Below are 25,121 nucleotides of genomic sequence, written 5' to 3'. Positions count from 1 at the left end.
ATAGCCACTGCCCAAGCCTGAAGCGGGGTTGTTTGGTACGCATACAGTCCACACTCAAGGTTTCCCAAACGGCCAAACATTCGATGACATCCAGGGATATGGTGCAACAAAAATGTTTATTCTTCTTATGTCTAACAAATAAATTATTCTCCAATCAACTTAAAGCAGAGAATACTTGATATGGAAAATACATATTATGACCTGTTTGTATGTATGGATGTATGTATGTTTGTATGTATGGATGTATGGTCAAAAAACTATACCGCTCCCGCATCTAGCAAGGACTCCCCTCCCGAAGGCCCAACTTCCTGCCTTTATCCTAACACACTTACCACAATACAATGAATAGGCAAGGGGGGGGACAAAAACTGAGTTACACAAACAACAAATGAATATATCTCAAATCAGGTAAATATAAATCATAATGGTACGTACCTAATATTTCATCATTTACATTAATATTTAATATATTTACACAAATATACATGGAGCTCCATATGTTCAGTCTTTTACGCAAATATGTCCAAATCGGCTCTAACATACCGGCCCCTAATTGTTGACTGCCTGAATGCACAACAATTACTTAATATTCAGACATAGAGCCAATACACAAAACATTCTATACCAGAGCACTATTACAGTTGATAGCTATATACAAATATACAAGGTGCCATATAGAAAAATAGTCCATAGATCTCAGTCTGAGTTGAAGTGTAAAGGTGTTCAACTTCCAAAAATGTCAAGAGTTTGACGTCCAAAAATGTATGACATCAAAGAATGTAAGAGTACGACATCAAGAATCAGAGGTGCACGTGATTCTAAGATGGAGCACTGTGTGTGTGTGTGTGTTTCACTCAGTCGCCTCAAGGAGCAGACAGAGTTTATTGATAGGTCTCTGTAAGATATTGGTCTTAGTCTTAACCATGACGCTCTGGACAAGACCTTTGGCCCCTGGCAAGGCCTCCACCACACGCCCCATTAGCCAGGAGTTCCTTGGGGCGGTGTCATCGACGATGACCACGAGGTCACCAGGACTGAAGTTTCTCTTAGTTTTGTTCCACTTGTTCCGCTCCTGCATAAGTGGAAGATACTCCCTGATCCATCTCTTCCAGAAGAGGTCAGTGATATATTGTACTTGCTTCCATCTCCTTCGTGTGTATAGGTCGCTTCTCTGGAATAGTCCTGGTGGCAGGACTGGCTTAGCTTTCAGATGAAGCAGATGGTTCGGAGTCAGGGGTTCTAAATCATTAGGGTCATTTGTTACAGTAGTGATTGGTCTGTCGTTCATAATCGCCTCAACTTCACACAAGGCGGTCTGCAAAGCCTCATCATCCAGTACTTGCTCTTTAAGGACTGAATAGAGGATCTTTTTCACCAGTCGGATCAACCTCTCCCATACCCCCCCATGGTGGGCTCCAGAGGGAGGGTTGAATGACCATGTCACTCCTTCCTTCAGTAATTCATTTTGAATCTTGCTGTGATCCAGCTCTTTCATAGCTTCTTCTAGCTCTCTGTGTGTTCCAACAAAGTTGGTGCCATTGTCTGTTCTGATACTTGTTACTGGGCCCCTTCGACAGATAAACCTGCGCAGGGCATTGATGCAGGAATCAGTATCCAGATAACTAGCAACTTCTAGATGGACAGCTCAACTCACAAGGCAAGTAAAGATCACACCATACCGCTTCACATGAACGCGGCCTCGCTTCACCTCTATGGGGCCGAAGTAATCTATGCCCACATGGGTGAAAGGCGGCAAATCAGGTGACACCCGATCTTGTGGAAGGTCGGCCATCTTCTGTTCTCCAGCTCTAGCTTGCATCCGCCTGCAAAAGACACAGCTCTTAAGGATCTTCCTTGCTAAAGAGTTGGCACAGGGAATCCAATATCACTGGCGAAGTCTAGAAAGCATGTGACCTCTCCCAGAGTGGCCAACCTGCTCATGGATATGGAGTAAGATCAGTCTAGAGATGTAGGAGTCTTTTGGAAGGATCATAGGATTCTTTAGTTCCGTAGGCATAGCAGCTTTGCTTAACCTTCCTCCTACTCTCAGAATGCCATTGTCAACAATTGGATCAAGCTTACAGATTGAGCCACTTCTCTTGGCACATTGTTTTCCTTTCACAACTAGTGCAATTTCTTGTTTAAAGTGCTGTCGTTGTTCAAATCGGATGATGACCTTTTCTGCTTCATCTAGGTCATCCACAGACAGACTTTCTTTTCCAAACGTCAGTTTGAACTTGTCAATTTGTTCCTTCAGTGAGTTTGTCAGACTCTGATCTGGATCAGTTTGAGAGAGAATTTTCCTTTTCTGGCTTAACTGTAGAAGACGTTTCTTCAGTTTCAGCATCCAGGCAACTGCTTTCTTCAAGCTGTTCCATGTTGAATAGTACTCAATCAGTTTGCTGGTTGGACTCTTTTCTTCCACACTTGTACTGTTTACGATTACGTCTTCCCTCACCTCTGGATCATCCGGAGGGATGGAGTTAAGCTCCTCGGGGACTTTCGGCCATTGAGTTTCTGGTTTCTCCAGGAATTCTGGTCCATTGCACCATCTCTTTGAGTTCAGGAACATTTCAACATGTAATCCTCTTGAGGCATCATCGGCTGGGTTGTGTTTGGATTTCAAATACCTCCACTGTTTTGCTTTCGATAGGTCACGGATCATAGCAACCCTATTAGCCACAAAGGTATGGAATCTCTTGGTATCATTACGGATGTATTTTAGCACAGACTGGCTGTCAGTCCAAAAAGTTGACTCCTCAAGTTCAATCTGGAGCTCCAACCTTAACATCCTGTCCACTCGCACTGCCAATGTTGCTGCAGCAAGTTCCAGTCTGGGGATTGTCATCTGCTTGAGTGGAGTCACCCTTGATTTCCCCAGGATGAATGCAATGTGAACCTTTTCCGTACCGTTTGTGAACCTGAGGTAGCTTGCCGTGCCATAACCTTGTTCACTTGCATCACCGAAGTGATGCAGCTGTGCCGTCATGACTTGACCAAAGTTCTCAGGCTTCATACACCTGTCTATCTGGAATCTGGAGAGCTGGTCCAGCTCTGAGAGCCATTTCTGCCATGAAATAGAGTGTTCTTCAGGGATGACTTCGTCCCATCCACACTTTAGCTTGCAGAGCACTTGAAGAATTTGCTTTGCCTTTAATACAAATGGGGCGAGGAAACCTAATGGATCATAAATAGAGCTGACAGTTGAGAGAATACCTCTTCTTGTAAGGGGTCTGTTCTTGACAGTGACCCGGAAGGTAAATGCATCTCTTTCAATGTTCCATCGGATTCCAAGTGCTCTTTCAACAGGCAGCTTTTCTCTGTCCAGGTCCAATTCCTTTATCTGCTTGGCTTTGTGTTCATCAGGGATAGAAGCCAGCACAGTGCGGCTGTTGCTGACCCACTTGGTCAATTTGAACCCACCCTGAGAGCACACAACCCTGAGGTTTTTTGTGAGGGCTATGGCTTGTTCTTCTGTGGCCACTGACTTGAGGCAGTCATCAACATAGAAGTTGGACTTGACTGTTTGAATCACCTCTTCATTGTACCTCTCACAGTTGTCTTCTGCAGTCTTTCGCAGTGCAAAGTTTGCACAACTTGGAGAGGATATAGCACCGAAAAGATGAACCTTCATTCTGTACTCCTCCAATCTTTTGTTAGTATCACCGTCCGGCCACCATAGGAATCGCAGGAAGTCTAAGTAATCTTCATGGACACGTACTTGATGGAACATTCCTTCGATGTCTGCCATCATGGCAATGTGCTCTTGCCGAAATCTTAGCAAGACTCCTATAAGCGTGTTTGCCAGGTCAGGGCCTTGAAGGAGTTCACTGTTAAGAGATGTACCTTTATAGGATGATGAACAGTCAAACACTACTCGTATCGTTCCTTTGCGCTTATGGTGAACGCCATGGTGTGGTATGTACCATACCTTGCCTTTCTCTCTGAGGAGCTGTTCTTGTGGTACCTTCTCGGCGTAACCTTTTGTTATCATCTCTTCCATGAAGCCTTTGTACTCTGCAGCGTAACCTTTGTCCTTCTTGAACTTCCTGATAATATTTAGAGCCCGCTGCTTTGCCATGTCACGATTGTTTGGCAGGACTACATATTTTTTGCGAAAGGGCAACGGTAAGTAGTAGTGATGGTCTTTGAGGGTTATGGAGCTTGATACGATCTCCATAAACCTACGATCCTCAGCTGACATCTCACTTTTCTCTTCATACCCTCTCTCAGGGAAGTCATGGTTGTACTGATTTACAAGAAGAACCCCCAGGTCGGCCATTGAGATACGATTGGCCATCACCGTAGGATGCCCAGATTCTTCTGCCATGGTACAATTGTTAAGAGGACCGTTCATCACCCATCCAAAGAGGGTTTTCACTGCATACGGTCCGTTGCCTTGACTATTTATGATTTTCCAGGGTTCCATTGCCTTTGGAGCATTTACGCCAATCAGGAGTTCGACGTCGGCGTCAATTTCCTTCAACTGAACCTCTTTCAGGTATGGCCACCTTTTGAGATCTTTCTGAGTGGGAATATTTTCTCTTGTCACTGGGATCTTATTTTGGGTGTAGACCTTTGGTAATGCAAGAAATGTGTCACCTTCCACATTGCCAATCTCTAATCCAGATATCTCAAAGCTCTTGGTAGGACTCTCCTGCCCCATTGTGCGTAGCAGAATTTCAGTCTCACTGCCTTTAGCTTGCAACTGCCTCATGAGTCTCTCCGTACAAAATGTTGCTGAGCTACCAGAATCGAGAAATGCATAGGTTAACGTAGACCTGCTTCCATTTGCCATCTTTACTTGAACTGGCACAATCGCAAGTGCACAATCTGTACCGGCCCCGGTATCTTCACCAGCTTCCAGTGAAACAAGAGCACTGCTGACAGTCTCCTCCCGCTTTACTGCTACACCCCTCGTATCGGCCTTCAGAGATCTAAATCTCTCTCTTCCTTCAATGTGCAGGATCGTGGGGTGCTTTCTTTGACATTTCTGACAGGTCATCCTTCTTTTACATTCTTTGCTTAAGTGTCCTCTCATCAAACAGCCAAAACAAAGGCCTTTTGATCTCAGAAACTCAACCTTGGCTTCGTGTGGCTGTGCCTTCACCTGTTGGCAGTCGACCAGGAAATGCTCACCAGCGCAAAATACACATGAGATACTGGGAGAATAAGAAGGGTAGGTGCCTGGTTTCTTGACTTTGAATGTTTGTTCTTTTAGAGGTTTTTCAGGGTCACAATCTGCCACTACAGCTACTGCAGTGGCAAAGCTGCTTCCCCTACTCTTGGACTTGAACTGCTGCTTAAAGTCAGCTTCTGTTTTGGTTTTAAAAAACCTTTTGTTGATCAGGGGATCTTGGATATCTCCGTACAAAGGATCCTGCAGTATTTTGGCCTGTTTTTCCATGAATGTCACAAGGTCACTGAACTGGGCCCTCAGGTGGCTTCTCTCTAAAATATCACATGCCGTAGACCTCCATTTTTCCCTTAGTTTGTAGGGAAGTTTTGACATGATCAACTTTATGTTGGAGGGAAGATTAAGCTCTTCCATGTTCTGTAAGTCTTGCATAGCGTTACAGCATCCTCTAAGATAGAGTGCATAGCCACCTAGTCCCTTTCCATCATCCGGTTTGATGTTTGTCCAGTTCCAAGCTTTTTCCATGTAAGCAGTGGTGACTTTGATTTCATTGCCAAAGTGTTCCTTTAACAACCTCTTAGCCTCTGCATAGCCTCTTCTGGCTTCCATATGCAGACAACTACGGACCAGATCCTTGGGCTGACCAGAGGTGTACTGTTCCAGGTAATAGAGCCTATCCTGGTGACTGCTTGTCTTATCTTCTATACCATGCTCAAATGCACGCATAAATGGCCTAAAGTTTAGAGGATCACCGTCAAACATAGGTATCTCCCTAACAGGGAGTGTGGCCTGTTTGTGCTGTAGTACAAGGAGGTCAGCAATTTCATTCTGCCTTTGCATGACAGTAGAGAGGTTATCATGGCTGATACCCGCAGTGTTGATTCCGTGTTGATTGCTAGACCTTGATGTTGGCTGCTGAAGGGTGTGGTTTATGGCTGTTTTCTGAATAGGTTTTGATGGCTTTGTGGTCGGTTGTAAAACTCTTTGTAGCGGGGTCTTTGGAACTGCACCTAATGCAGCAAACTCAACAGGTGATGGTTCAGGTTCCTTATAGACCTCGGGTTCCTGGTTCTCAAAGTAAGAGTTCATTCCATCTTCTTGGCTTAGAAAATGGGCTGCCACAACATGGGATTGAGAAGTTGAGTCACTCTCCAGGACCTTCAGTTTGGCATTATATGCTGCTATGTCCGTTTCCAGTGCCATTTTTTCCATCCTAACATTCAGTTGAGCTTTCTGTTGTTCCAGTTGAGCTTTCTCCAGTTCCAATGCATGCTTGTCCTGTAATGATGCTTGGCGAGCTAGTAGAGCTGCTCGTTCTGCTTCAGCTTTTAGGCGTGCAGAGGACACTGAGGAAGCAGTCTTAGAATACTTTGTTTTACTTGATGTTTTTGACACATTGGAAATGCTGTCATGTGGTTCAATGAGCGTTTGTGGCTCAATTTCAGCTTTTTTCCATATTTCCACCTCTTTCAGGAAATGTTCATAAGTTCTCATTCTTGGTTGATAATAGTTAATGCTCTCCTGTTCGTGTTCCTCCTCTGTGACCAGCTCTAGCACAGAATCATGAGCATTCTTAAAGTCATTGAGAACAGCATGAAATGCTTCAAGACTCTCATCCACAGTTTCAATGTTTCCTCCATCAACAAGAAGGGCTTTTATTTCATTCATTTTACGTGTACACACTCCAAGTTTGCCTCTCCGGGCTGCATAGAGTGAATTTAGATGCTCCTCTGCCCTCTCCAGTGGAGTCTTATTTGGGATTTCATCCTCCATCATTCACTTTTAGTTCACTCAATTTACAATGACACAGTTGTTGGTTTTTGATTGTTAAACGTAATGCCCCTTTAGACCTCCTTTAATGCTTTAAAACAGTCCTCCATTTCAGCATATTGACCCATTTTGAATTGCACATGTGCAAGTTCGGCATTTTATATGCGTTTTAAACATTTCATCCCATTATCAGTTGTCCCTTTAATGAAGTTTAAACACACAGTTGGCTTTAGATCCTTAGATTGCATTCGTTGCATTGCATTTACACGTGAGGCCAAATATTAGACATAAGATTAACCTACATTGTGCGTAGGATCTCAGTGTTACCCAAACTTAAACTTCTTAATTGTTTTCACAACGCTGTGTTTTGAATTCCATTCCCAAGTTGATCAAACATTCCAATTAAAAGCACGTTTGCGCTTCCATAATATGCATGATCAAACGATCGCATTGAACAGGGCAGCTCATTCATTCGCAGTGGTTACTCACGGCTGGCGAATTCTAGGAGTTCAAATCCTTCCAAGCGAGCTGTCCTTGCGATCCGAATGCAATTACAAATACAACAATATCCAGCGTGTGTCCGAACCGGAGATTTCCTTCCGATAGTAATCCTTCACGGAGTTTTTTGACTTGAATGTAGTGGCTTCCTTTCGCCTTTACCATAGCCACTGCCCAAGCCTGAAGCGGGGTTGTTTGGTACGCATACAGTCCACACTCAAGGTTTCCCAAACGGCCAAACATTCGATGACATCCAGGGATATGGTGCAACAAAAATGTTTATTCTTCTTATGTCTAACAAATAAATTATTCTCCAATCAACTTAAAGCAGAGAATACTTGATATGGAAAATACATATTATGACCTGTTTGTATGTATGGATGTATGTATGTTTGTATGTATGGATGTATGGTCAAAAAACTATACCGCTCCCGCATCTAGCAAGGACTCCCCCTCCCGAAGGCCCAACTTCCTGCCTTTATCCTAACACACTTACCACAATACAATGAATAGGCAAGAGGGGGGGACAAAAACTGAGTTACACAAACAACAAATGAATATATCTCAAATCAGGTAAATATAAATCATAATGGTACGTACCTAATATTTCATCATTTACATTAATATTTAATATATTTACACAAATATACATGGAGCTCCATATGTTCAGTCTTTTACGCAAATATGTCCAAATCGGCTCTAACAGGGTTAACTGCCTTGTTCAGGGGAACAGTGGGTTAACTGCCTTGTTCAGGGGAACAGTGGGCTAACTGCCTCGTTCAGGGGAACAGTGGGCTAACTGCCTTGTTCAGGGGAACAGTGGGTTAACTGCCTCGTTCAGGGGGCAGAACGACAGATTGTTTTACCTTTGTCAGCTCGGGGATTCGATCTAGCAACATTCGATCTAGCAACCTTATTCCGGTATACAGTGAGTATACCAAACATTAAGAACACCATCCTAATATTGAGTTGCACCTCTCATACACCCCCCCACCACCCCCTTTAGCCCTCAGAACAGACTCTATTCGTCGGGACATGGACTCTACAAGGTTTTGCAAAGCGTTCCACAGGGATGCTGGCCCATGTTGACTCCAATGCTTCCCACAGTTGTGACAAGTTGGTTGGATGTCCTTTGGGTGATGGACCATCCTGTTGCTTTCCTTATTGTTACTTAAAACAACAACATACACCGAGTGTACAAAACATTACGGACACACTAACTAATGTTGAGTTGCACTTTGGCCTTCAGAACAGACTCAATTGGTCGGGGCATGGACTCTCAACAGGAAGTGTTCCACAGGGATGTTGGTCCACGTTGACTCTACAAGGTGTTGAAAGCGTTCCACAGGGATGCTGGCCCATGTTGACTCTACAAGGTGTTGAAAGTGTTCCACAGGGATGCTGGTTCCATGTTGACTCTACAAGGTGTTGAAAGTGTTCCACAGGGATGCTGGTCCATGTTGACTCTACAAGGTGTTGAAAGCGTTCCACAGGGATGCTGGTCCATGTTGACTCTACAAGGTGTTGAAAGCGTTCCACAGGGATGCTGGTCCATGTTGACTCTACAAGGTGTTGAAAGCGTTCCACAGGGATGCTGGCCCATGTTGACTCTACAAGGTGTTGAAAGTGTTCCACAGGGATGCTGGTTCCATGTTGACTCTACAAGGTGTTGAAAGTGTTCCACAGGGATGCTGGTCCATGTTGACTCTACAAGGTGTTGAAAGCGTTCCACAGGGATGCTGGTCCATGTTGACTCTACAAGGTGTTGAAAGTGTTCCACGGGGATGCTGGTTCCATGTTGACTCTACAAGGTGTTGAAAGTGTTCCACAGGGATGCTGGTCCATGTTGACTCTACAAGGTGTTGAAAGTGTTCCACAGGGATGCTGGTTCCATGTTGACTCTACAAGGTGTTGAAAGTGTTCCACAGGGATGCTGGTCCATGTTGACTCTACAAGGTGTTGAAAGCGTTCCACAGGGATGCTGGTCCATGTTGACTCTACAAGGTGTTGAAAGTGTTCCACGGGGATGCTGGTCCATGTTGACTCTACAAGGTGTTGAAAGTGTTCCACAGGGATGTTGGCCCATGTTGACTCTACAAGGTGTTGAAAGTGTTCCACAGGGATGTTGGCCCATGTTGACTCTACAAGGTGTTGAAAGTGTTCCACAGGGATGTTGGCCCATGTTGACTCTACAAGGTGTTGAAAGTGTTCCACAGGGATGTTGGCCCATGTTGACTCTACAAGGTGTTGAAAGTGTTCCACAGGGATGCTGGTCCATGTTGACTCTACAAGGTTTCCAAAGCGTTCCACAGGGATGCTGGTCCACGTTGACTCTACAAGGTGTTGAAAGTGTTCCACAGGGATGTTGGTCCATGTTGACTCTACAAGGTGTCTAAAGTGTTCCACAGGGATGTTGGTCCATGTTGACTCTACAAGGTGTTGAAAGTGTTCCACAGGGATGCTGGTCCACGTTGACTCTACAAGGTGTCTAAAGTGTTCCACAGGGATGTTGGTCCATGTGGACTCTACAAGGTGTTGAAAGTGTTCCACAGGGATGTTGGTCCATGTTGACTCTACAAGGTGTTGAAAGTGTTCCACAGGGATGCTGGTCCATGTTGACTCTACAAGGTTTCCAAAGCGTTCCACAGGGATGCTGGTCCACGTTGACTCTACAAGGTGTTGAAAGTGTTCCACAGGGATGTTGGTCCATGTTGACTCTACAAGGTGTCTAAAGTGTTCCACAGGGATGTTGGTCCATGTTGACTCTACAAGGTGTTGAAAGTGTTCCACAGGGATGCTGGTCCATGTTGACTCTACAAGGTGTTGAAAGTGTTCCACAGGGATGCTGGTCCATGTTGACTCTACAAGGTGTTGAAAGCGTTCCACAGGGATGCTGGCCCACGTTGACTCTACAAGGTGTCTAAAGCGTTCCACAGGGATGCTGGTCCATGTTGACTCTACAAGGTGTTGAAAGTGTTCCACAGGGATGCTGGCCCATGTTGACTCTACAAGGTGTTGAAAGCGTTCCACAGGGATGTTGGTCCATGTTGACTCTACAAGGTGTTGAAAGTGTTCCACAGGGATGCTGGCCCATGTTGACTCTACAAGGTGTTGAAAGTGTTCCACAGGGATGTTGGTCCATGTTGACTCTACAAGGTGTTGAAAGTGTTCCACAGGGATGCTGGTCCATGTTGACTCTACAAGGTGTTGAAAGTGTTCCACAGGGATGCTGGTCCATGTTGACTCTACAAGGTGTTGAAAGTGTTCCACAGGGATCCTGGCCCATGTTGACTCCAATGCTTCCCACAGTTGTGTCAAGTTGGCTGGATGTCCTTTGGGTGGTGGACCGTTCTTGATACACACACGGGAAACTGTTGAGCGTGAAAAAACCCAGCAGCGTTGCAGTTCTTGACACAAACCGGTGCGCCTGGCACCCCTTACCCTACCCCACTCAAAGGCACTTAAAGTTGTTGTCTTGCCCATTCACCCTCTGAATGGCACACACACAATCCATGTCTCAATTGTCAAAAAAAATCCTTCTTTAACCTGTCTCCTCCCCTTCATCTACACTGATTTGAAGTGGATTTAACAGATGACATCCACAAGGGATCGTATCTTTCACCTGGATTCACCTGGTCAGTCTGTCATGGAAAGAGCAGCTGTTCTTAATGTTTTGTACACTCTGTATAGCAAGACCCATAAAACATTGTGCTTAGCTTTGTGTGCGTCATTGTACTGTACAGTGTGTGTGTGTGTGTGTGTATGAGTGTTAGATAACCTGTGAGGCTCCTCCAACCCTCCACCCCATGGCGGTGTGTGGCCCAACAGGGTTGATCCGGTTGGGGCTTTATCCCTCAGATTGCAGCGTCTGATTACTCCTCCATGGATGGGAGGGAACAGAGCTGTGGGAGGGACACAACAAATTGAAACAGCGGGAGATTTAGTACACAGCTGTCCTGTTTCCTTTCACTGGGAGGGACACACACACACAGATATAGACACAGGACATACACACACACACACACACAGAGGGAAGGACATACACAGACACAATCAACAGGACCTCAGCCACCCTGGGACTCACAGAGGCAGGGAGTTACTATCAGACACAACAAGCTTGATATTTATTATGTTTATTTATTATCTATAAGGATGAAACTGAACATAAACAAATAGATGGAAATTGTGTCTTCCTGTCCTTTAATAGTTCTGACACAAAAGCTTCAGTGTTTATTGATCAGGTCACAATGCATAGTAATAATTGTTTTATACACATTGCATATGCTCACACTACCGTTCAAAAGTTTGGGGTCACTTAGAAATGTCCTTGTTCTTATTTTTGAAAGAAAAGTTTTTTAGAAAATTGCATTATGTAATTATTCCATTAAAAATCTGCCGTTTCCAGCTACAATAGTCATTTACAACACTAACAATGTCTACACTGTATTTCTGATAAATTTGATGTTATTTTAATGGACCAAAAATGTGCTTTTCTTTCAAAAACAAGGACATTTCTAGGTGACCCCAAACTTTTGAACGGTAATGTATTAGAAATCTAAGATCTCCACCAATGAGAAGAGGCCTTGTTGTTGTTGTCCATTAGAAATATAAGATCTCCACCAATGAGAAGATGCCTTGTTGTTGTTGTCCATTATAAATACAAGATCTCCACCAATGAGAAGATGCCTTGTTGTTGTTGACCATTAGAAATCTAAGATCTCCACCAATGAGAAGAGGCCTTGTTGTTGTTGTCCATTTAGAAATCCAAGATCTCCACCTATGAGAAGATGCCTTGTTGTTGTTGTCCATTAGAAATACAAGATCTCCACCAATGAGAAGATGCCTTGTTGTTGTTGACCATTAGAAATCTAAGATCTCCACCAATGAGAAGAGGCCTTGTTGTCGTTGTCCATTTAGAAATCTAAGATCTCCACCAATGAGAAGAGGCCTTGTTGTTGTTGTCCATTTAGAAATCCAAGATCTCCACCTATGAGAAGATGTGGGCGTTTATGAGCAGCAGGAAGAACACAGCTCTGGTGAAGAACAACAGAGAGGGGATCACCAGGGTGCTGACCACAGACTACGCTATGTTGATGGAGTCCACCAGCATAGAGTACATCAGTCAGAGAAACTGTAACCTCACGCAGATCGGAGGACTCATAGACTCCAAGGGCTACGGAGTGGGCACTCCCATAGGTAAGAGTCGTCTTCTACTTCTTATTGTTGTTCTTCTTCTTCTTGTTCTTCTTGTTCTTCTTCTTCTTGTTCTTCTTATTGTTCTTCTTGTTCTTCTTCTTCTTCTTCTTCTTGTTCTTCTTCTTGTTCTTTTTCTTCTTGTTCTTTTTCTTCTTGTTCTTTTTCTTCTTGTTCTTTTTCTTGTTCTTTTTCTTATTGTTCTTCTTGTTCTTGTTCTTCTTCTTCTTCTTCTTGTTCTTTTTCTTCTTGTTCTTTTTCTTCTTGTTCTTTTTCTTCTTGTTCTTTTTCTTCTTGTTCTTTTTCTTCTTGTTCTTCTACTTCTTGTTCTTCTTCTACTTCTTGTACTTCTACTTCTTCTTCTTCTACTTCTTCTACTTCTTCTTCTTCTTCTACTTCTTGTTCTTCTTCTACTTCTCGTTCTTCTTCTACTTCTTCTCCTTCTACTTCTTCTTCTCCTTCTACTTCTTCTTCTACTTCTTCTTCTTCTTCTACTTCTTCTTCTTCTTGTTCTTTTTCTTCTTGTTCTTTTTCTTCTTGTTCTTCTTCTTCTTGTTCTTCTTCTACTTCTTGTTCTTCTTCTACTTCTTGTTCTTCTTCTACTTCTTGTTCTTCTTCTTCTACTTCTTCTTCTACTTCTTGTTCTTCTTCTTCTTGTTGTTGTTCTACTTCTTGTTCTTCTTCTTCTACTTCTTCTTCTACATCTTATTGTTCTTCTTCTTCTTGTTCTTCTTCCATATGTAGAACTGAAGAAGAAAAAAAATGTCTGTGTTTGAAGACCGCAACCTTGTGTAGAATAATAGAGGGCCTTATATCCTCCTCTCAACTTCCTTCTCTCTTGTCCTGTCATACCCCAGGCTCCCCTTACAGAGACAAGGTGACCATCGCCATCCTGCAGCTCCAGGAAGAAGGGAAGCTTCACATGATGAAGGAGAAGTGGTGGAGAGGAAACGGTTGTCCTGAGGAGGACAACAAAGAAGCCAGCGCGTTGGGCGTGGAGAACATCGGTGGCATCTTTATCGTCCTGGCGGCTGGACTCGTCCTGTCCGTGTTCGTAGCCATCGGAGAGTTCATCTACAAGGCCAGGAAGAACTCTGACATAGAGGAGGTGAGTGAAGAGGAACTATTTCTCTGCTGACTTGAGTTATGGATCTGGAGGAGAGAGGAGCGCCTCCAACTGGACTGGATGTGTTACTGCAGCATGCAGAGGAGGTGGAGGGGAGGAGAAGCGCTTTGGGTTCTATAGATATCAGATACATGAACAACTGTTATTGTTGCAGGTATGTTTTCTCAACAGGTAACATTATTGAATATAAGGAGGAGCGTTGCTTTAACGTCAACCCTGATAGACACGGGTATTACAGCATCAACATAAACATAGTTATTAAGTAATCAAGACTTCTGCTTTCAGTTACGAATTTGACTAACTTCATCTTATATGGCACCCTATTCCCTATATAGTGCACGACTTTAGACCAGAGCCCTATGGCACCCTATTCTAAAGTAGTGCACGATATAGGGAATAGGGTCCCATAGGGACTGTGCATGTCTAATTTTCTAATTTCCCCTTTTTGTTATTTCTGTTTGTTTTCCATCTCTATTCCCAATATGCCTGTCCCCCATCCGCCCAACCTAAAACCCATCATGCCTGCCCTAACCCATCTACTGTATAACCAATCATGCCTGCCCTAACCCACCTACTGTATAACCCATCATGCTTGCCCTAACCCACCTATAACCCATCATGCTTGCCCTAACCCACCTATAACCAATCATGCCTGCCCTAACCCACCTATAACCAATCATGCCTGCCCTAACCCACCTATAACCAATCATGCTTGCCCTAACCCTAACCCACCTATAACCAATCATGCTTGCCCTAACCCACCTATAACCAATCATGCTTGCCCTAACCCACCTATAACCAATCATGCTTGCCCTAACCCACCTATAACCAATCATGCTTGCCCTAACCCACCTATAACCAATCATGCTTGCCCTAACCCACCTGTAACCAATCATGCTTGCCCTAACCCTAACCCACCTATAACCCATCATGCTTGCCCTAACCCTAACCCACCTATAACCCATCATGCTTGCCATAACCCACCTACTGTATAACCAATCATGCCTGCCCTAACCCACCTACTGTATAACCCATCATGCTTGCCCTAACCCACCTATAACCCATCATGCTTGCCCTAACCCACCTATAACCAATCATGCCTGCCCTAACCCACCTATAACCAATCATGCTTGCCCTAACCCTAACCCACCTATAACCAATCATGCTTGCCCTAACCCACCTATAACCAATCATGCTTGCCCTAACCCACCTATAACCAATCATGCTTGCCCTAACCCACCTATAACCAATCATGCTTGCCCTAACCCACCTATAACCAATCATGCTTGCCCTAACCCACCTATAACCAATCATGCTTGCCCTAACCCACCTATAACCAATCATGCTTGCCCTAACCCACCTATAACCAATCATGCTTGCCCTAACCCACCTATAACCAATCATGCTTGCCCTAACCCACCTGTAACCCATCATGCTTGCCCTAACCCACCTGTAACCCATCATGCTTGCCCTAACCCACCTATAACCAATCATGCTTGCCCTAACCCACCTATAACCAATCATGCTTGCCCTAACCCACCTATAACCAATCATGCTTGCCCTAACCCACCTATAACCAATCATGCTTGCCCTAACCCACCTATAACCAATCATGCTTGCCCTAACCCACCTATAACCAATCATGCTTGCCCTAACCCACCTATAACCAATCATGCTTGCCCTAACCCACCTATAACCAATCATGCTTGCCCTAACCCACATATAACCAATCATGCTTGCCCTAACCCACCTATAACCAATCATGCTTGCCCTAACCCACCTATAACCAATCATGCTTGCCCTAACCCACCTATAACCAATCATGCTTGCCCTAACCCACCTATAACCAATCATGCTTGCCCAAACCCTAACCCACCTATAACCAATCATGCTTGCCCAAACCCACCTATAACCAATCATGCTTGCCCAAACCCACCTATAACCAATCATGCTTGCCCTAACCCACCTGTAACCCATCATGCTTGCCCAAACCCACCTAAAACCCATCAGGCCTTTTGTTTCTTCTACGGGGTTCAGTCCCGCCAGTTCCAGCGCCGTGACAGCGCCTCCTCCTCCTCTGCCACCTCTCTGTCCACTGACCTGGAGAGTGGTCGGCTGCTGGGGGACGATGATGACATAGAGTAGCCTCCCCAACCCCCCCAGCCCTGCCCAGGCTAGCCTCCGCCACACACACGCTAGAAGTTTAGGTTTGTAACACACGTCCGTCCCACTGTCTGTCTGTTCGTGACCTACGACCTATTGTCAAGTCCTGGTTTCTTAGTTCCCCTGTTTGAGTATTTCATCCGTTTACGCTCCCCCCCCCCTCCCAGCTATTTCCTATAACCTTCAACCTCTTGTAACCTCTGACCTCAACCTCAGGTAGTCTCTGTCCTCGGACCTCATACTGCTTCTCCCAGAGTCCTGTAGTCGGGTTTCTCTCAGTCCCCTTAGTCAGTTCCTTAGCAACAAACCATATTATCATTATTATGGATTCCCAAGCAGATTCTTTGTTTCTTATCAATTCGGGGGAGGAGGGCTGTTTTCATTAAATCTTTAGACCTATAAATTAGTCATTAGTAAATTCTCCTAATAAATAAAATGCTAATTTAATTACTTTAAAAAAATCATACAATGTGATTTTCTGGATTTTTGTTTTCGATTCCGTCTCTCACTGTTGATGTGTACCTATGATTTAAAAAAATGACAGACCTCTACATGCTTTGTAAGTAGGAAAACCTGCAAAATCGGCAGTGTATCTAATACTTGTTCTCCCCACTATATTGTATCAACTCATACTTACATCAATTTAGGGCTTTAGACATTGTTTCAACTCAATGTATCTGTGGCTAGTAACATTTGACTGATCTCTAAAATGGTTAGCAATAACATGATAAGAAATAACCTGGTTATCAATAGCATAGTTAGCTGTTAGCAATAAACTGGTTATCAATAACATAGTTAACAGTTAGCAATAAACTGGTTATCAATAGCATAGTTAGCAGTTAGCAATAACCTGGTTATCAATAGCATAGGTAGCAGTTAGCAATAAACTGGTTATCAATAACATAGTTAGCAGTTAGCAATAAACTGGTTATCAATAGCATAGGTAGCAGTTAGCAATAAACTGGTTATCAATAACATAGTTAGCAGTTAGCAATAAACTGGTTATCAATAGCATAGTTAGCAGTTAGCAATAAACTGGTTATCACTAGCATAGTTAGCAGTTAGCAATAAACTGGTTATCAATAGCCTGGTTAGTGGTTAGCAATAACATGGTTATCAATAGCATAGTTAGCAATAACCTGGTTATCAATAGCGTAGTCAGCGGTTAGCAATAACATGGTTGCCAATAGCATAGTTAGCAGTTAGCAATGACATGGTAAGCAATACACTGGTTATCAATAGCATAGTTAGCGGTTAGCAATAACATGGTTGTCAATAGCATAGTTAGCTGTTAGCAATAACCGGGTTATCAATAGCATAGTTAGCGGTTAGCAATAACATGGTTGTCAATAGCATAGTTAGCAGTTAGCAATAGCCTGGTTATCAATAGCATAGTTAGCGGTTAGCAATAACCTGGTATGCAATACACTGGTTGTCAATAGCATAGTTAGCAGTTAGCAATGACATGGTATGCCAGCAACAACATGATTACCAACTCTGGTACTGGTCCGATAGTTTTCTGGCCTCCATCAGCTTTGTTGGTTCAGAACCATGGGTGAACAAAAGGGTTAACGTCACCTAGTGTCAACTGGGCTTTAAAATATATATTTGCAATAAGTAAGAAAACGAAAACTGATGGCGTCGTACAGTGGGTGTTAACCCCAGTTTAGAAAACAACACTATCCAAATCAACAACAACAAAGACCTCCTACGTGCCACTTCACTGCCCACAGGGCAGAGCTACTGAGCCAGCGTAGAAAGATCCATCCATGTCTTATGTTAAACTCACAAAGCATTGCCGACATTCATGTTAGCTACACCAGAGTTGTGGGTCCGATTCCCACAGGGGACCAGTACAAAAAATATACACTCACTACTGTAAGTGACTCTGGATCAGAGAGTCTGTTAAATGACTCACTACTGTAAGTGACTCTGGATCAGAGAGTCTGTTAAATGACTCACTACTGTAAGGGACTCTGGATCAGAGAGTCTGTTAACTGACTCACTACTGTAAGTGACTCTGGATCAGAGAGTCTGTTAACTGACTCACTACTGTAAGTGACTCTGGATCAGAGAGTCTGTTAAATGACTCACTACTGTAAGTGACTCTGGATCAGAGAGTCTGTTAACTGACTCACTACTGTAAGTGACTCTGGATCAGAGAGTCTGTTAAATGACTCACTACTGTAAGTGACTCTGGATCAGAGAGTCTGTTAAATGACTCACTACTGTAAGTGACTCTGGATCAGAGAGTCTGTTAAATGACTCACTACTGTAAGTGACTCTGGATCAGAGAGTCTGTTAAATGACTCACTACTGTAAGTGACTCTGGATCAGTCTGTTAAATGACTCACTACTGTAAGTGACTCTGGATCAGAGAGTATGTTAAATGACTCACTACTGTAAGTGACTCTGGATCAGAGAGTCTGTTAAATGACTCACTACTGTAAGTGACTCTGGATCAGAGAGTCTGTTAAATGACTCACTACTGTAAGTGACTCTGGATCAGAGAGTCTGTTAAATGAATAGGGAACCGTTTTCAGACACTAAGGGGTCTTCACTCCCCACAGGACAGAGCCACTCAGCCATAGTGGAGAGATCCAATCCCATCTCCTGCAGTATGTTAGACTCACATAGAGTCACATATGGTCCCAGGTCTCTCTTAAAATAGTTTTTTACCTCAACGAGGCAACCTTGTTAAGCTGAGCTGAGCTGTGTGTGGAGGTTAGGCTAACTACACACACACGCACACTGAGAACAGGCTAACTACACACACACACACACACACACACTGAGAACAGGCTAACTACACACACACGCACACTGAGAACAGGCTAACTACACACACACACACACTGAGAACAGGCTAACTACACACACACACACACTGAGAACAGGCTAACTACACACACACACACACACACGGAGAACAGGCTAACTACACACACACACTGAGAACAGGCTAACTACACACACACACACTGAGAACAGGCTAACTACATACACACTGAGAACAGGCTAACTACATACACACTGAGAACAGGCTAACTACACACACACACTGAGAACAGGCTTACTACACACACACACTGAGAACAGGCTTACTACACACACACACTGAGAACAGGCTTACTACACACACACACACACACACACACACACACACACTGAGAACAGGCTAGCTACACACACACACTGAGAACAGGCTAACTACACACACACACACACACACACACACACACACACTGAGAACAGGCTAACTACACCAGGCTGGAGGATTATTACACTGTGTGACATAAAGTTGAAATATAATCACATAAGCTTAGTTTTTAAAATGTTTTTTTGTGTGTGACGCTAAATCAAATGTAATTGCATAAAAGTTGTGAGAAAAAAAAGATTTAAAGTTCAAGTTTAAAATGACGAGGCTACCTCCTTATTCTTCCTCTAGGCAAGATCAAATTAATTTAAAAAAACATACAGACGACAATATTACGGCCACAGAAATTATATATATATATATATATATATATATATATATGTAATATAGTACAGGCCCATACATAACCTGTTCAGTCTAAACACTATTTGCTGTCATTTGATTGGTTGGATGGAGTTTAAAACCTCTTGATACTACCCATCCCGAATCCGGGGGCGTAATCATCGCCTGAAACGAATTAGCATAACCCAGGGGACATAAATATCCCTAGAAAATATTCCTATTCATGAAAATCACAAATGAAATATATTGAGACACAGCTTAGCCTTTTGTTAGTTAGATTACTTGTTGGTTATTACTGCATTGTCGGAACTAGAAGCACAAGCATTTCGCTACACTCGAATTAACATCTGCTAACCATGTGTATGTGACAAATAAAATTTGATTTGATTTGTTAATCACCCTGTCATCTCAGGTTTTCAAAATATGCTTTACAGCCAACACTAGACAAGCATTTGTGTAAGTTTATAATAGCCTAGCATAGCATTATGCCTTGCTAGCAGCAGGCAACATTGTCACGGATATCAGAAAAGCAATCAAATTAAATCGTTAACCTATGATGAAATTAAAAATTAAATTACTGCCCCTAGAGTTCCCCACCCATAGATCTCCTGCTGGGTCTCCCTCCTCCTTTTCCTTTTCCTTCTCTTCCTCCTCCTCTTCCTCAGCCCCGTTAGCATTATGGTAAGTAAATATGGGCGTCTCATGCCAAGCAACAGAGGGAATGGAGAGTGATACGACCCTGTTTATACCGACAAGAGGTTTAAAGCGGAACATTACTGCAGAGAGATATCATACTGAGAAGTTCTGTCCGCCATATCAGAGAAAAAGTTCAATCAAAATGAATGTGATTTTATATGCCTCGTCTCAATTGGCATCCTATTGCCTTCATAGGGAACTCCTGTTGACTAGGGGCCCATAGGGTTTGGGTCAAAAGAAGTATATACGGAGGAGAGTGCTAATTGGGATACATCCATAGTCATGTAATATTTGAGTCAATTAATTTCCAAAGCCTCCAGCGTTTCTTTGTTAACAGTTTTTTACTAATTAACAAATACTTTATAATTAATTCGGCAGGTACTGTCCTATTGCCAGAAAAAAAGTAATTGGATTTTGTAAGGAAAATAATAGTTATATGATAGATTTTTTTTTTTACTCACAATTACTGCCAATATCAATATTATAATTTGATTCGAACTCTAACCTACAACCCTGGAGTCATGCTCTGATTAGTAACACTGATACAGCTCTCTGGAGCTATTGTTAGCCTTATTGCTAATGGTAGCCCAGTTCCATAGGTTCATTGTTAGCCTCATTGCTAACGATAGGACTTAGGGTAGCCCAATTCCTGAGCTTTATGAGTGACTCCAGGGCCATGGTTAGCCTTGTACAATTAGCCTAGCTATTCACTGTAACTACATGAGGATGTTGCCTATTGTAGCACTTGTGTTTCATTCAGATGTGTCTCTTTTATCACCCCAATATGTCTCAGCGCAACCATTAGCATAGCGTCTGTTAGCGACTCTATGCTAAAGCTGGTATGCTGAGTAGCCTAATTAGCATTAGTGGTGGCTAAATTTAATTCTCTTGGTGGGCAGTGTGTCTCTTAATGTACTGTCATGACTAAGCGCCACCATTAGCCTAGCGTCTGTTAGAGACTATTCTAAAGCCGGTATACTGAGCTAATTAACATTAGCGGTGGCTAAATGTAATTCTCTTGGTGGGCAGTGTGTCTCTTTTAGCTCTGTCATGGAGGAGCTGGGTATCTCCCTGCGCTGTCACAAAACCATCAGGCGAAGGTCACGACCCCGGGGACGATCTGGATTGGCCAGCGTCCTCTGTCACCCCAAACGCATCCTGAGGAAAGAGACTATGGCGTAGGGACAACCCCGCCTATGCTTTAATGAACTGAGGAAAACTCTTGTTGTAACAGACTCTTATTGGACACCCCCCTCCCTCCCAAAATATGTTTGTTTGTATATATTGGACTGGATGTTGTTTGTTTCTCTCTCTCTCTTTTGTTTTTTTGTGTATATACATAAGAGCAAATAAGCATTGAGGATGTATTGTTCGCCAACAAGGAAATGAACATTGAGGATGTATTGTTCGTCAACCAGGAAATGAACATTGAGGATGTATTGTTCGTCAACCAGGAAATGAACATTGAGGATGTATTGTTCGTCGACCAGGAAATGAACATTGAGGATGTATTGTTCGTCGACCAGGAAATGAACATTGAGGATGTATTGTTCGTCAACCAGGAAATGAACATTGAGGATGTATTGTTCGTCAACCAGGAAATGAACATTGAGCATGTATTGTTCGTCAACCAGGAAATGAACATTGAGGATGTATTGTTCGTCAACCAGGAAATGAACATTGAGCATGTATTGTTCATCAACCAGGAAATTAACATTGAGCATGTATTGTTCATCAACCAGGAAATGAACATCGAGGGTGTATTGTTCGTCAACCAGGAAATGAGCATTGAGGATGTATTGTTCATCAACCAGGAAATGAGCATTGAGGGTGTATTGTTCGTCAACCAGGAAATGAACATTGAGGATGTATTGTTCGTCAACCAGGAAATGAACATCGAGGGTGTATTGTTCGTCAACCAGGAAGTAGGAATCTGACAGTTTGGAGTGGCGATACAGTGCTTGACTGGTTTATACATTTTGTGAAAAAGTGTAAACAGCTATTTTGCCTCAAAAGACCAGATCATTGAACTACTAGAGAAGAAACAAAGTCCTGAAAGAATGTTTCACTCTGGCTAAGGAGACTTCCAGACTGCAATGTTGTCTTTGATGCAACAATTGTAAATGACAAGATGGGATAATCCAGGATGCTCTATGAGATTGGACTCCTCTGCTACTGAGGATACTACCTTGGACCACTTTCCCTTACCCTGGGGCGGCAGGGTAGCCCAGTGGTTAGAGCGTTGGACTAGTAACCGGAAGGTTGCGAGTTCAAACCCCCGAGCTGACAAGGTACAAATCTGTCGTTCTGCCCCTGAACAGGCAGTTAACCTACTGTTCCCAGGCCGTCATTGAAAATAAGAATTTGTTCTTAACTGACTCGCCTGGTTAAATAAAGGTAAAATTAACAAATCATTTTACAGCTCTGAGCCCCCCTCCAAACAAGGTACCTTGAACCCCCCCCCGTCGTCCCCCCAACCTTACCTCAGCACAAAGTGCAATCTCCTCTCAGTCTGGTCATGGGTTACTAAATTTCCCCTGGGGGCTAAACAAGACAGACATACAGGTTCTCATTTCCGGGCCTTTGCCAACAATAGAACACGGGATCGCTTTAGTCATCTCCTCTTGACTACACTGTTGGCTTAAATTCCACTGTTCGTCCATGAATTTGAAGGTCATTGACAATTTGGACAACTTCCGGGAGAGGTCTCAGTTTTACCCGTGCGAGCAAGAGTTCTCAGCCATCATCGAGGAGGCTCTTGTAAAACATTGACTCATATACAGCCCAACCTTGGCCCAGGTTGTTCTTCCCATTGCCACTATTTCACAGCTTTATCATCGTACTACTACAGATAACCATATTCCCAAGGGGTGTTGTGTGTATTAATGTTGTGGCCATAAAGTGAATGTAATCTGTTAGTTCTGTTACTGTTAGCCCAATTGGGAAGCCCGCTGTGGTAAACTCGACCCAGTGCTATTATTTCAAATACCATACATATGGACACCACCGATGTTTTCAAATGGCATAGAGGGCTTGGACTGTTAAATACCAGGGTAGAAACGTTTGATGTCAAAGATGGGACATGAGTCCGGATGTTTTGGTTCTCACATAGACTTGGCAAAATGGCTCGATCTCGGATAAGGACATTGGATATTGCAGATTACAGCATCTTCGCCTTGACTTTGTTCACATTTTGTTCTGTTACAGCTTGAATTTAAAATAGATTAAATTTGAGATTTGTGGGGTCACTGGACTAATGTCAAAGTGGAATAATGTTTTTCAAAAATGTTTATTTATTAATTAAAAAATGAAAAGCAGAAATGTCTTGAGTCAATAAGTATTCAACCCTTTTGTTATGGCCTAAATAAATTCAGGAGTAAAACATTCTACACAATACTAAAATAAATGACAGAGTGAAAAGAAGGAAGCCTGTACAGAAAAATAATATTCCAAAACATGCATTCTCTGTTTGCAACAAGGTACTAAAGTAATACTGCAAAACATTTGGCAAAGCAATTCACGTTTTGTCCTGAATACAAAGTGTTATGTTTGGGGCAAATCCAATACAGCACAGTGATGAGTACCACTCTCAATATGTTCAAGCATAGTAGTGGCTGCATCATGTTATGGGTATTCTTGTAATCATTAACAACTGGGGAGTTTTTCAGGGTAAAACAATAAATGGAAGGGAGCTAAGCACAGACAAAATCCTAGAGGAAAACCTGGTTCAGTCTGCTTTCCACCAGACACTGGGAGATTAATTCACCTTTCAGCAGGACAATAACATAAAACACAAGACCAAACCAACACTGGAGTTGCTTACCAAGAAGACACTGAATGTTCCTGAGTAGCCAAGTTACAGTTTTGACTTAAATCTACATGAAAATCTATGGCAAGACCTGAAAATGGTTGCCTAGCAATGATCAACAACCAATTGTGACAGAGCTTGAAGAATTTTCTAAAGAATAAATGGGCAAATGTTGCCCAATCCAGGTGTGGAAAGTTCTCAGAGACTCAGCCAGAAAGACTCACAGCTGTAGTCACATCCGTTTTGACTCAAGAGTGTGAATATTTCTATTAATTGGATATTTCTGTATTTCATTTTCCATAAATTTCGCAAAACAGGTTTTCACTTTTGTGATTATGGTGTATTGTGTGTAGAAACTTGTTTTATATTTTATCCATTTTGAATTCAGGTAACACGACAAAATGTGGAATAACTCAAGGGGTAGGAATACTTCCTGGAGGCTCTGTATGTGGGTATTACTGACTGCCGTTGTCACCCGAGAGTGGCTAATATTTAACATGATACAAATCGTAAAACAAAATGGAGAAAAAATTGCATACATCAATTTGGCAGGGTTTAGCCCTAAAGAAACCTTTTACTTGGGTCTCCAAATTTCATCCATGCAAATTGAAGACCCACAAATTAAGAATTCTGAATAACGACCCAGGTTATTGATATATCTTACTGTGCGAAACATTTCATGTTGATATGACTTTCAGTTTGCTTCCATTCGTCTCCAGGGATCAACAATTACTATGTGTATTTACAATCCCCTTCTCCATTCAACTGGGTCATTTCTATCACACGGGAAAAAAATGAAAGTAGATCCTTTTTCCACCTGTAACTGGTAGAGCGGCTTGATCTTATTCGCGGCTTCTTCACACGTTAAGGTGGTGTCATTATCTGGGAATTAAGTCAAGGTCAGAATATGGTGTATTTGTAGACACACCTTCCCTTATTTGAGGTCCACCTTAAATAAATAGTGGGGTGAATATACCATTGCTATTTGATTTGATGCTCATGCTTAAATTCAAGGTAAAAAATAATGTGAGCATTAGCACGAGTTGTAATCTGGGCCTTTAATGCATCGAAGCATGAAAAATTCCTCTCCTTCCCTGGCCGAGGCAAGTTGTCAGACTTGTCTCAGATAATTACTGAGATAAATAAGATAAGTCATGTTTTTAAATCGGCATTTTATCTCTGCAGGCTTTTTATTTGAAATAAATGGCGGTTTAATTGACCCTGATCAGTC

The 25,121-nt window shown here is 42.8% G+C and overlaps 1 protein-coding gene across 3 annotated transcripts in view; it reads left to right on the top strand.

Annotated features, from left to right (window-relative positions):
* grik1a (glutamate receptor, ionotropic, kainate 1a) overlaps positions 1-21,265 on the top strand; it is a 121,313-nt gene extending 100,048 nt beyond the window's left edge. The window contains exons 15-17 of one of the 3 annotated variants that reach the window (XM_064971325.1): positions 12,376-12,601; positions 13,456-13,706; positions 21,112-21,265. In XM_064971325.1, the coding sequence (XP_064827397.1) occupies positions 12,376-12,601; positions 13,456-13,706; positions 21,112-21,264 (630 nt within the window). In that variant the 3' untranslated portion in view covers position 21,265. The other 2 variants (XM_064971326.1, XM_064971327.1) reach the window with 2 other exon arrangements.
* The last annotated feature ends 3,856 nt before the right edge of the window (positions 21,266-25,121 follow it).

This window comes from Oncorhynchus masou, chromosome 8, assembly GCF_036934945.1.
Source record: "Oncorhynchus masou masou isolate Uvic2021 chromosome 8, UVic_Omas_1.1, whole genome shotgun sequence".
Classification (NCBI taxonomy): domain Eukaryota; kingdom Metazoa; phylum Chordata; class Actinopteri; order Salmoniformes; family Salmonidae; genus Oncorhynchus; species Oncorhynchus masou.
This window is presented reverse-complemented; position numbering and strand designations above follow the sequence as displayed.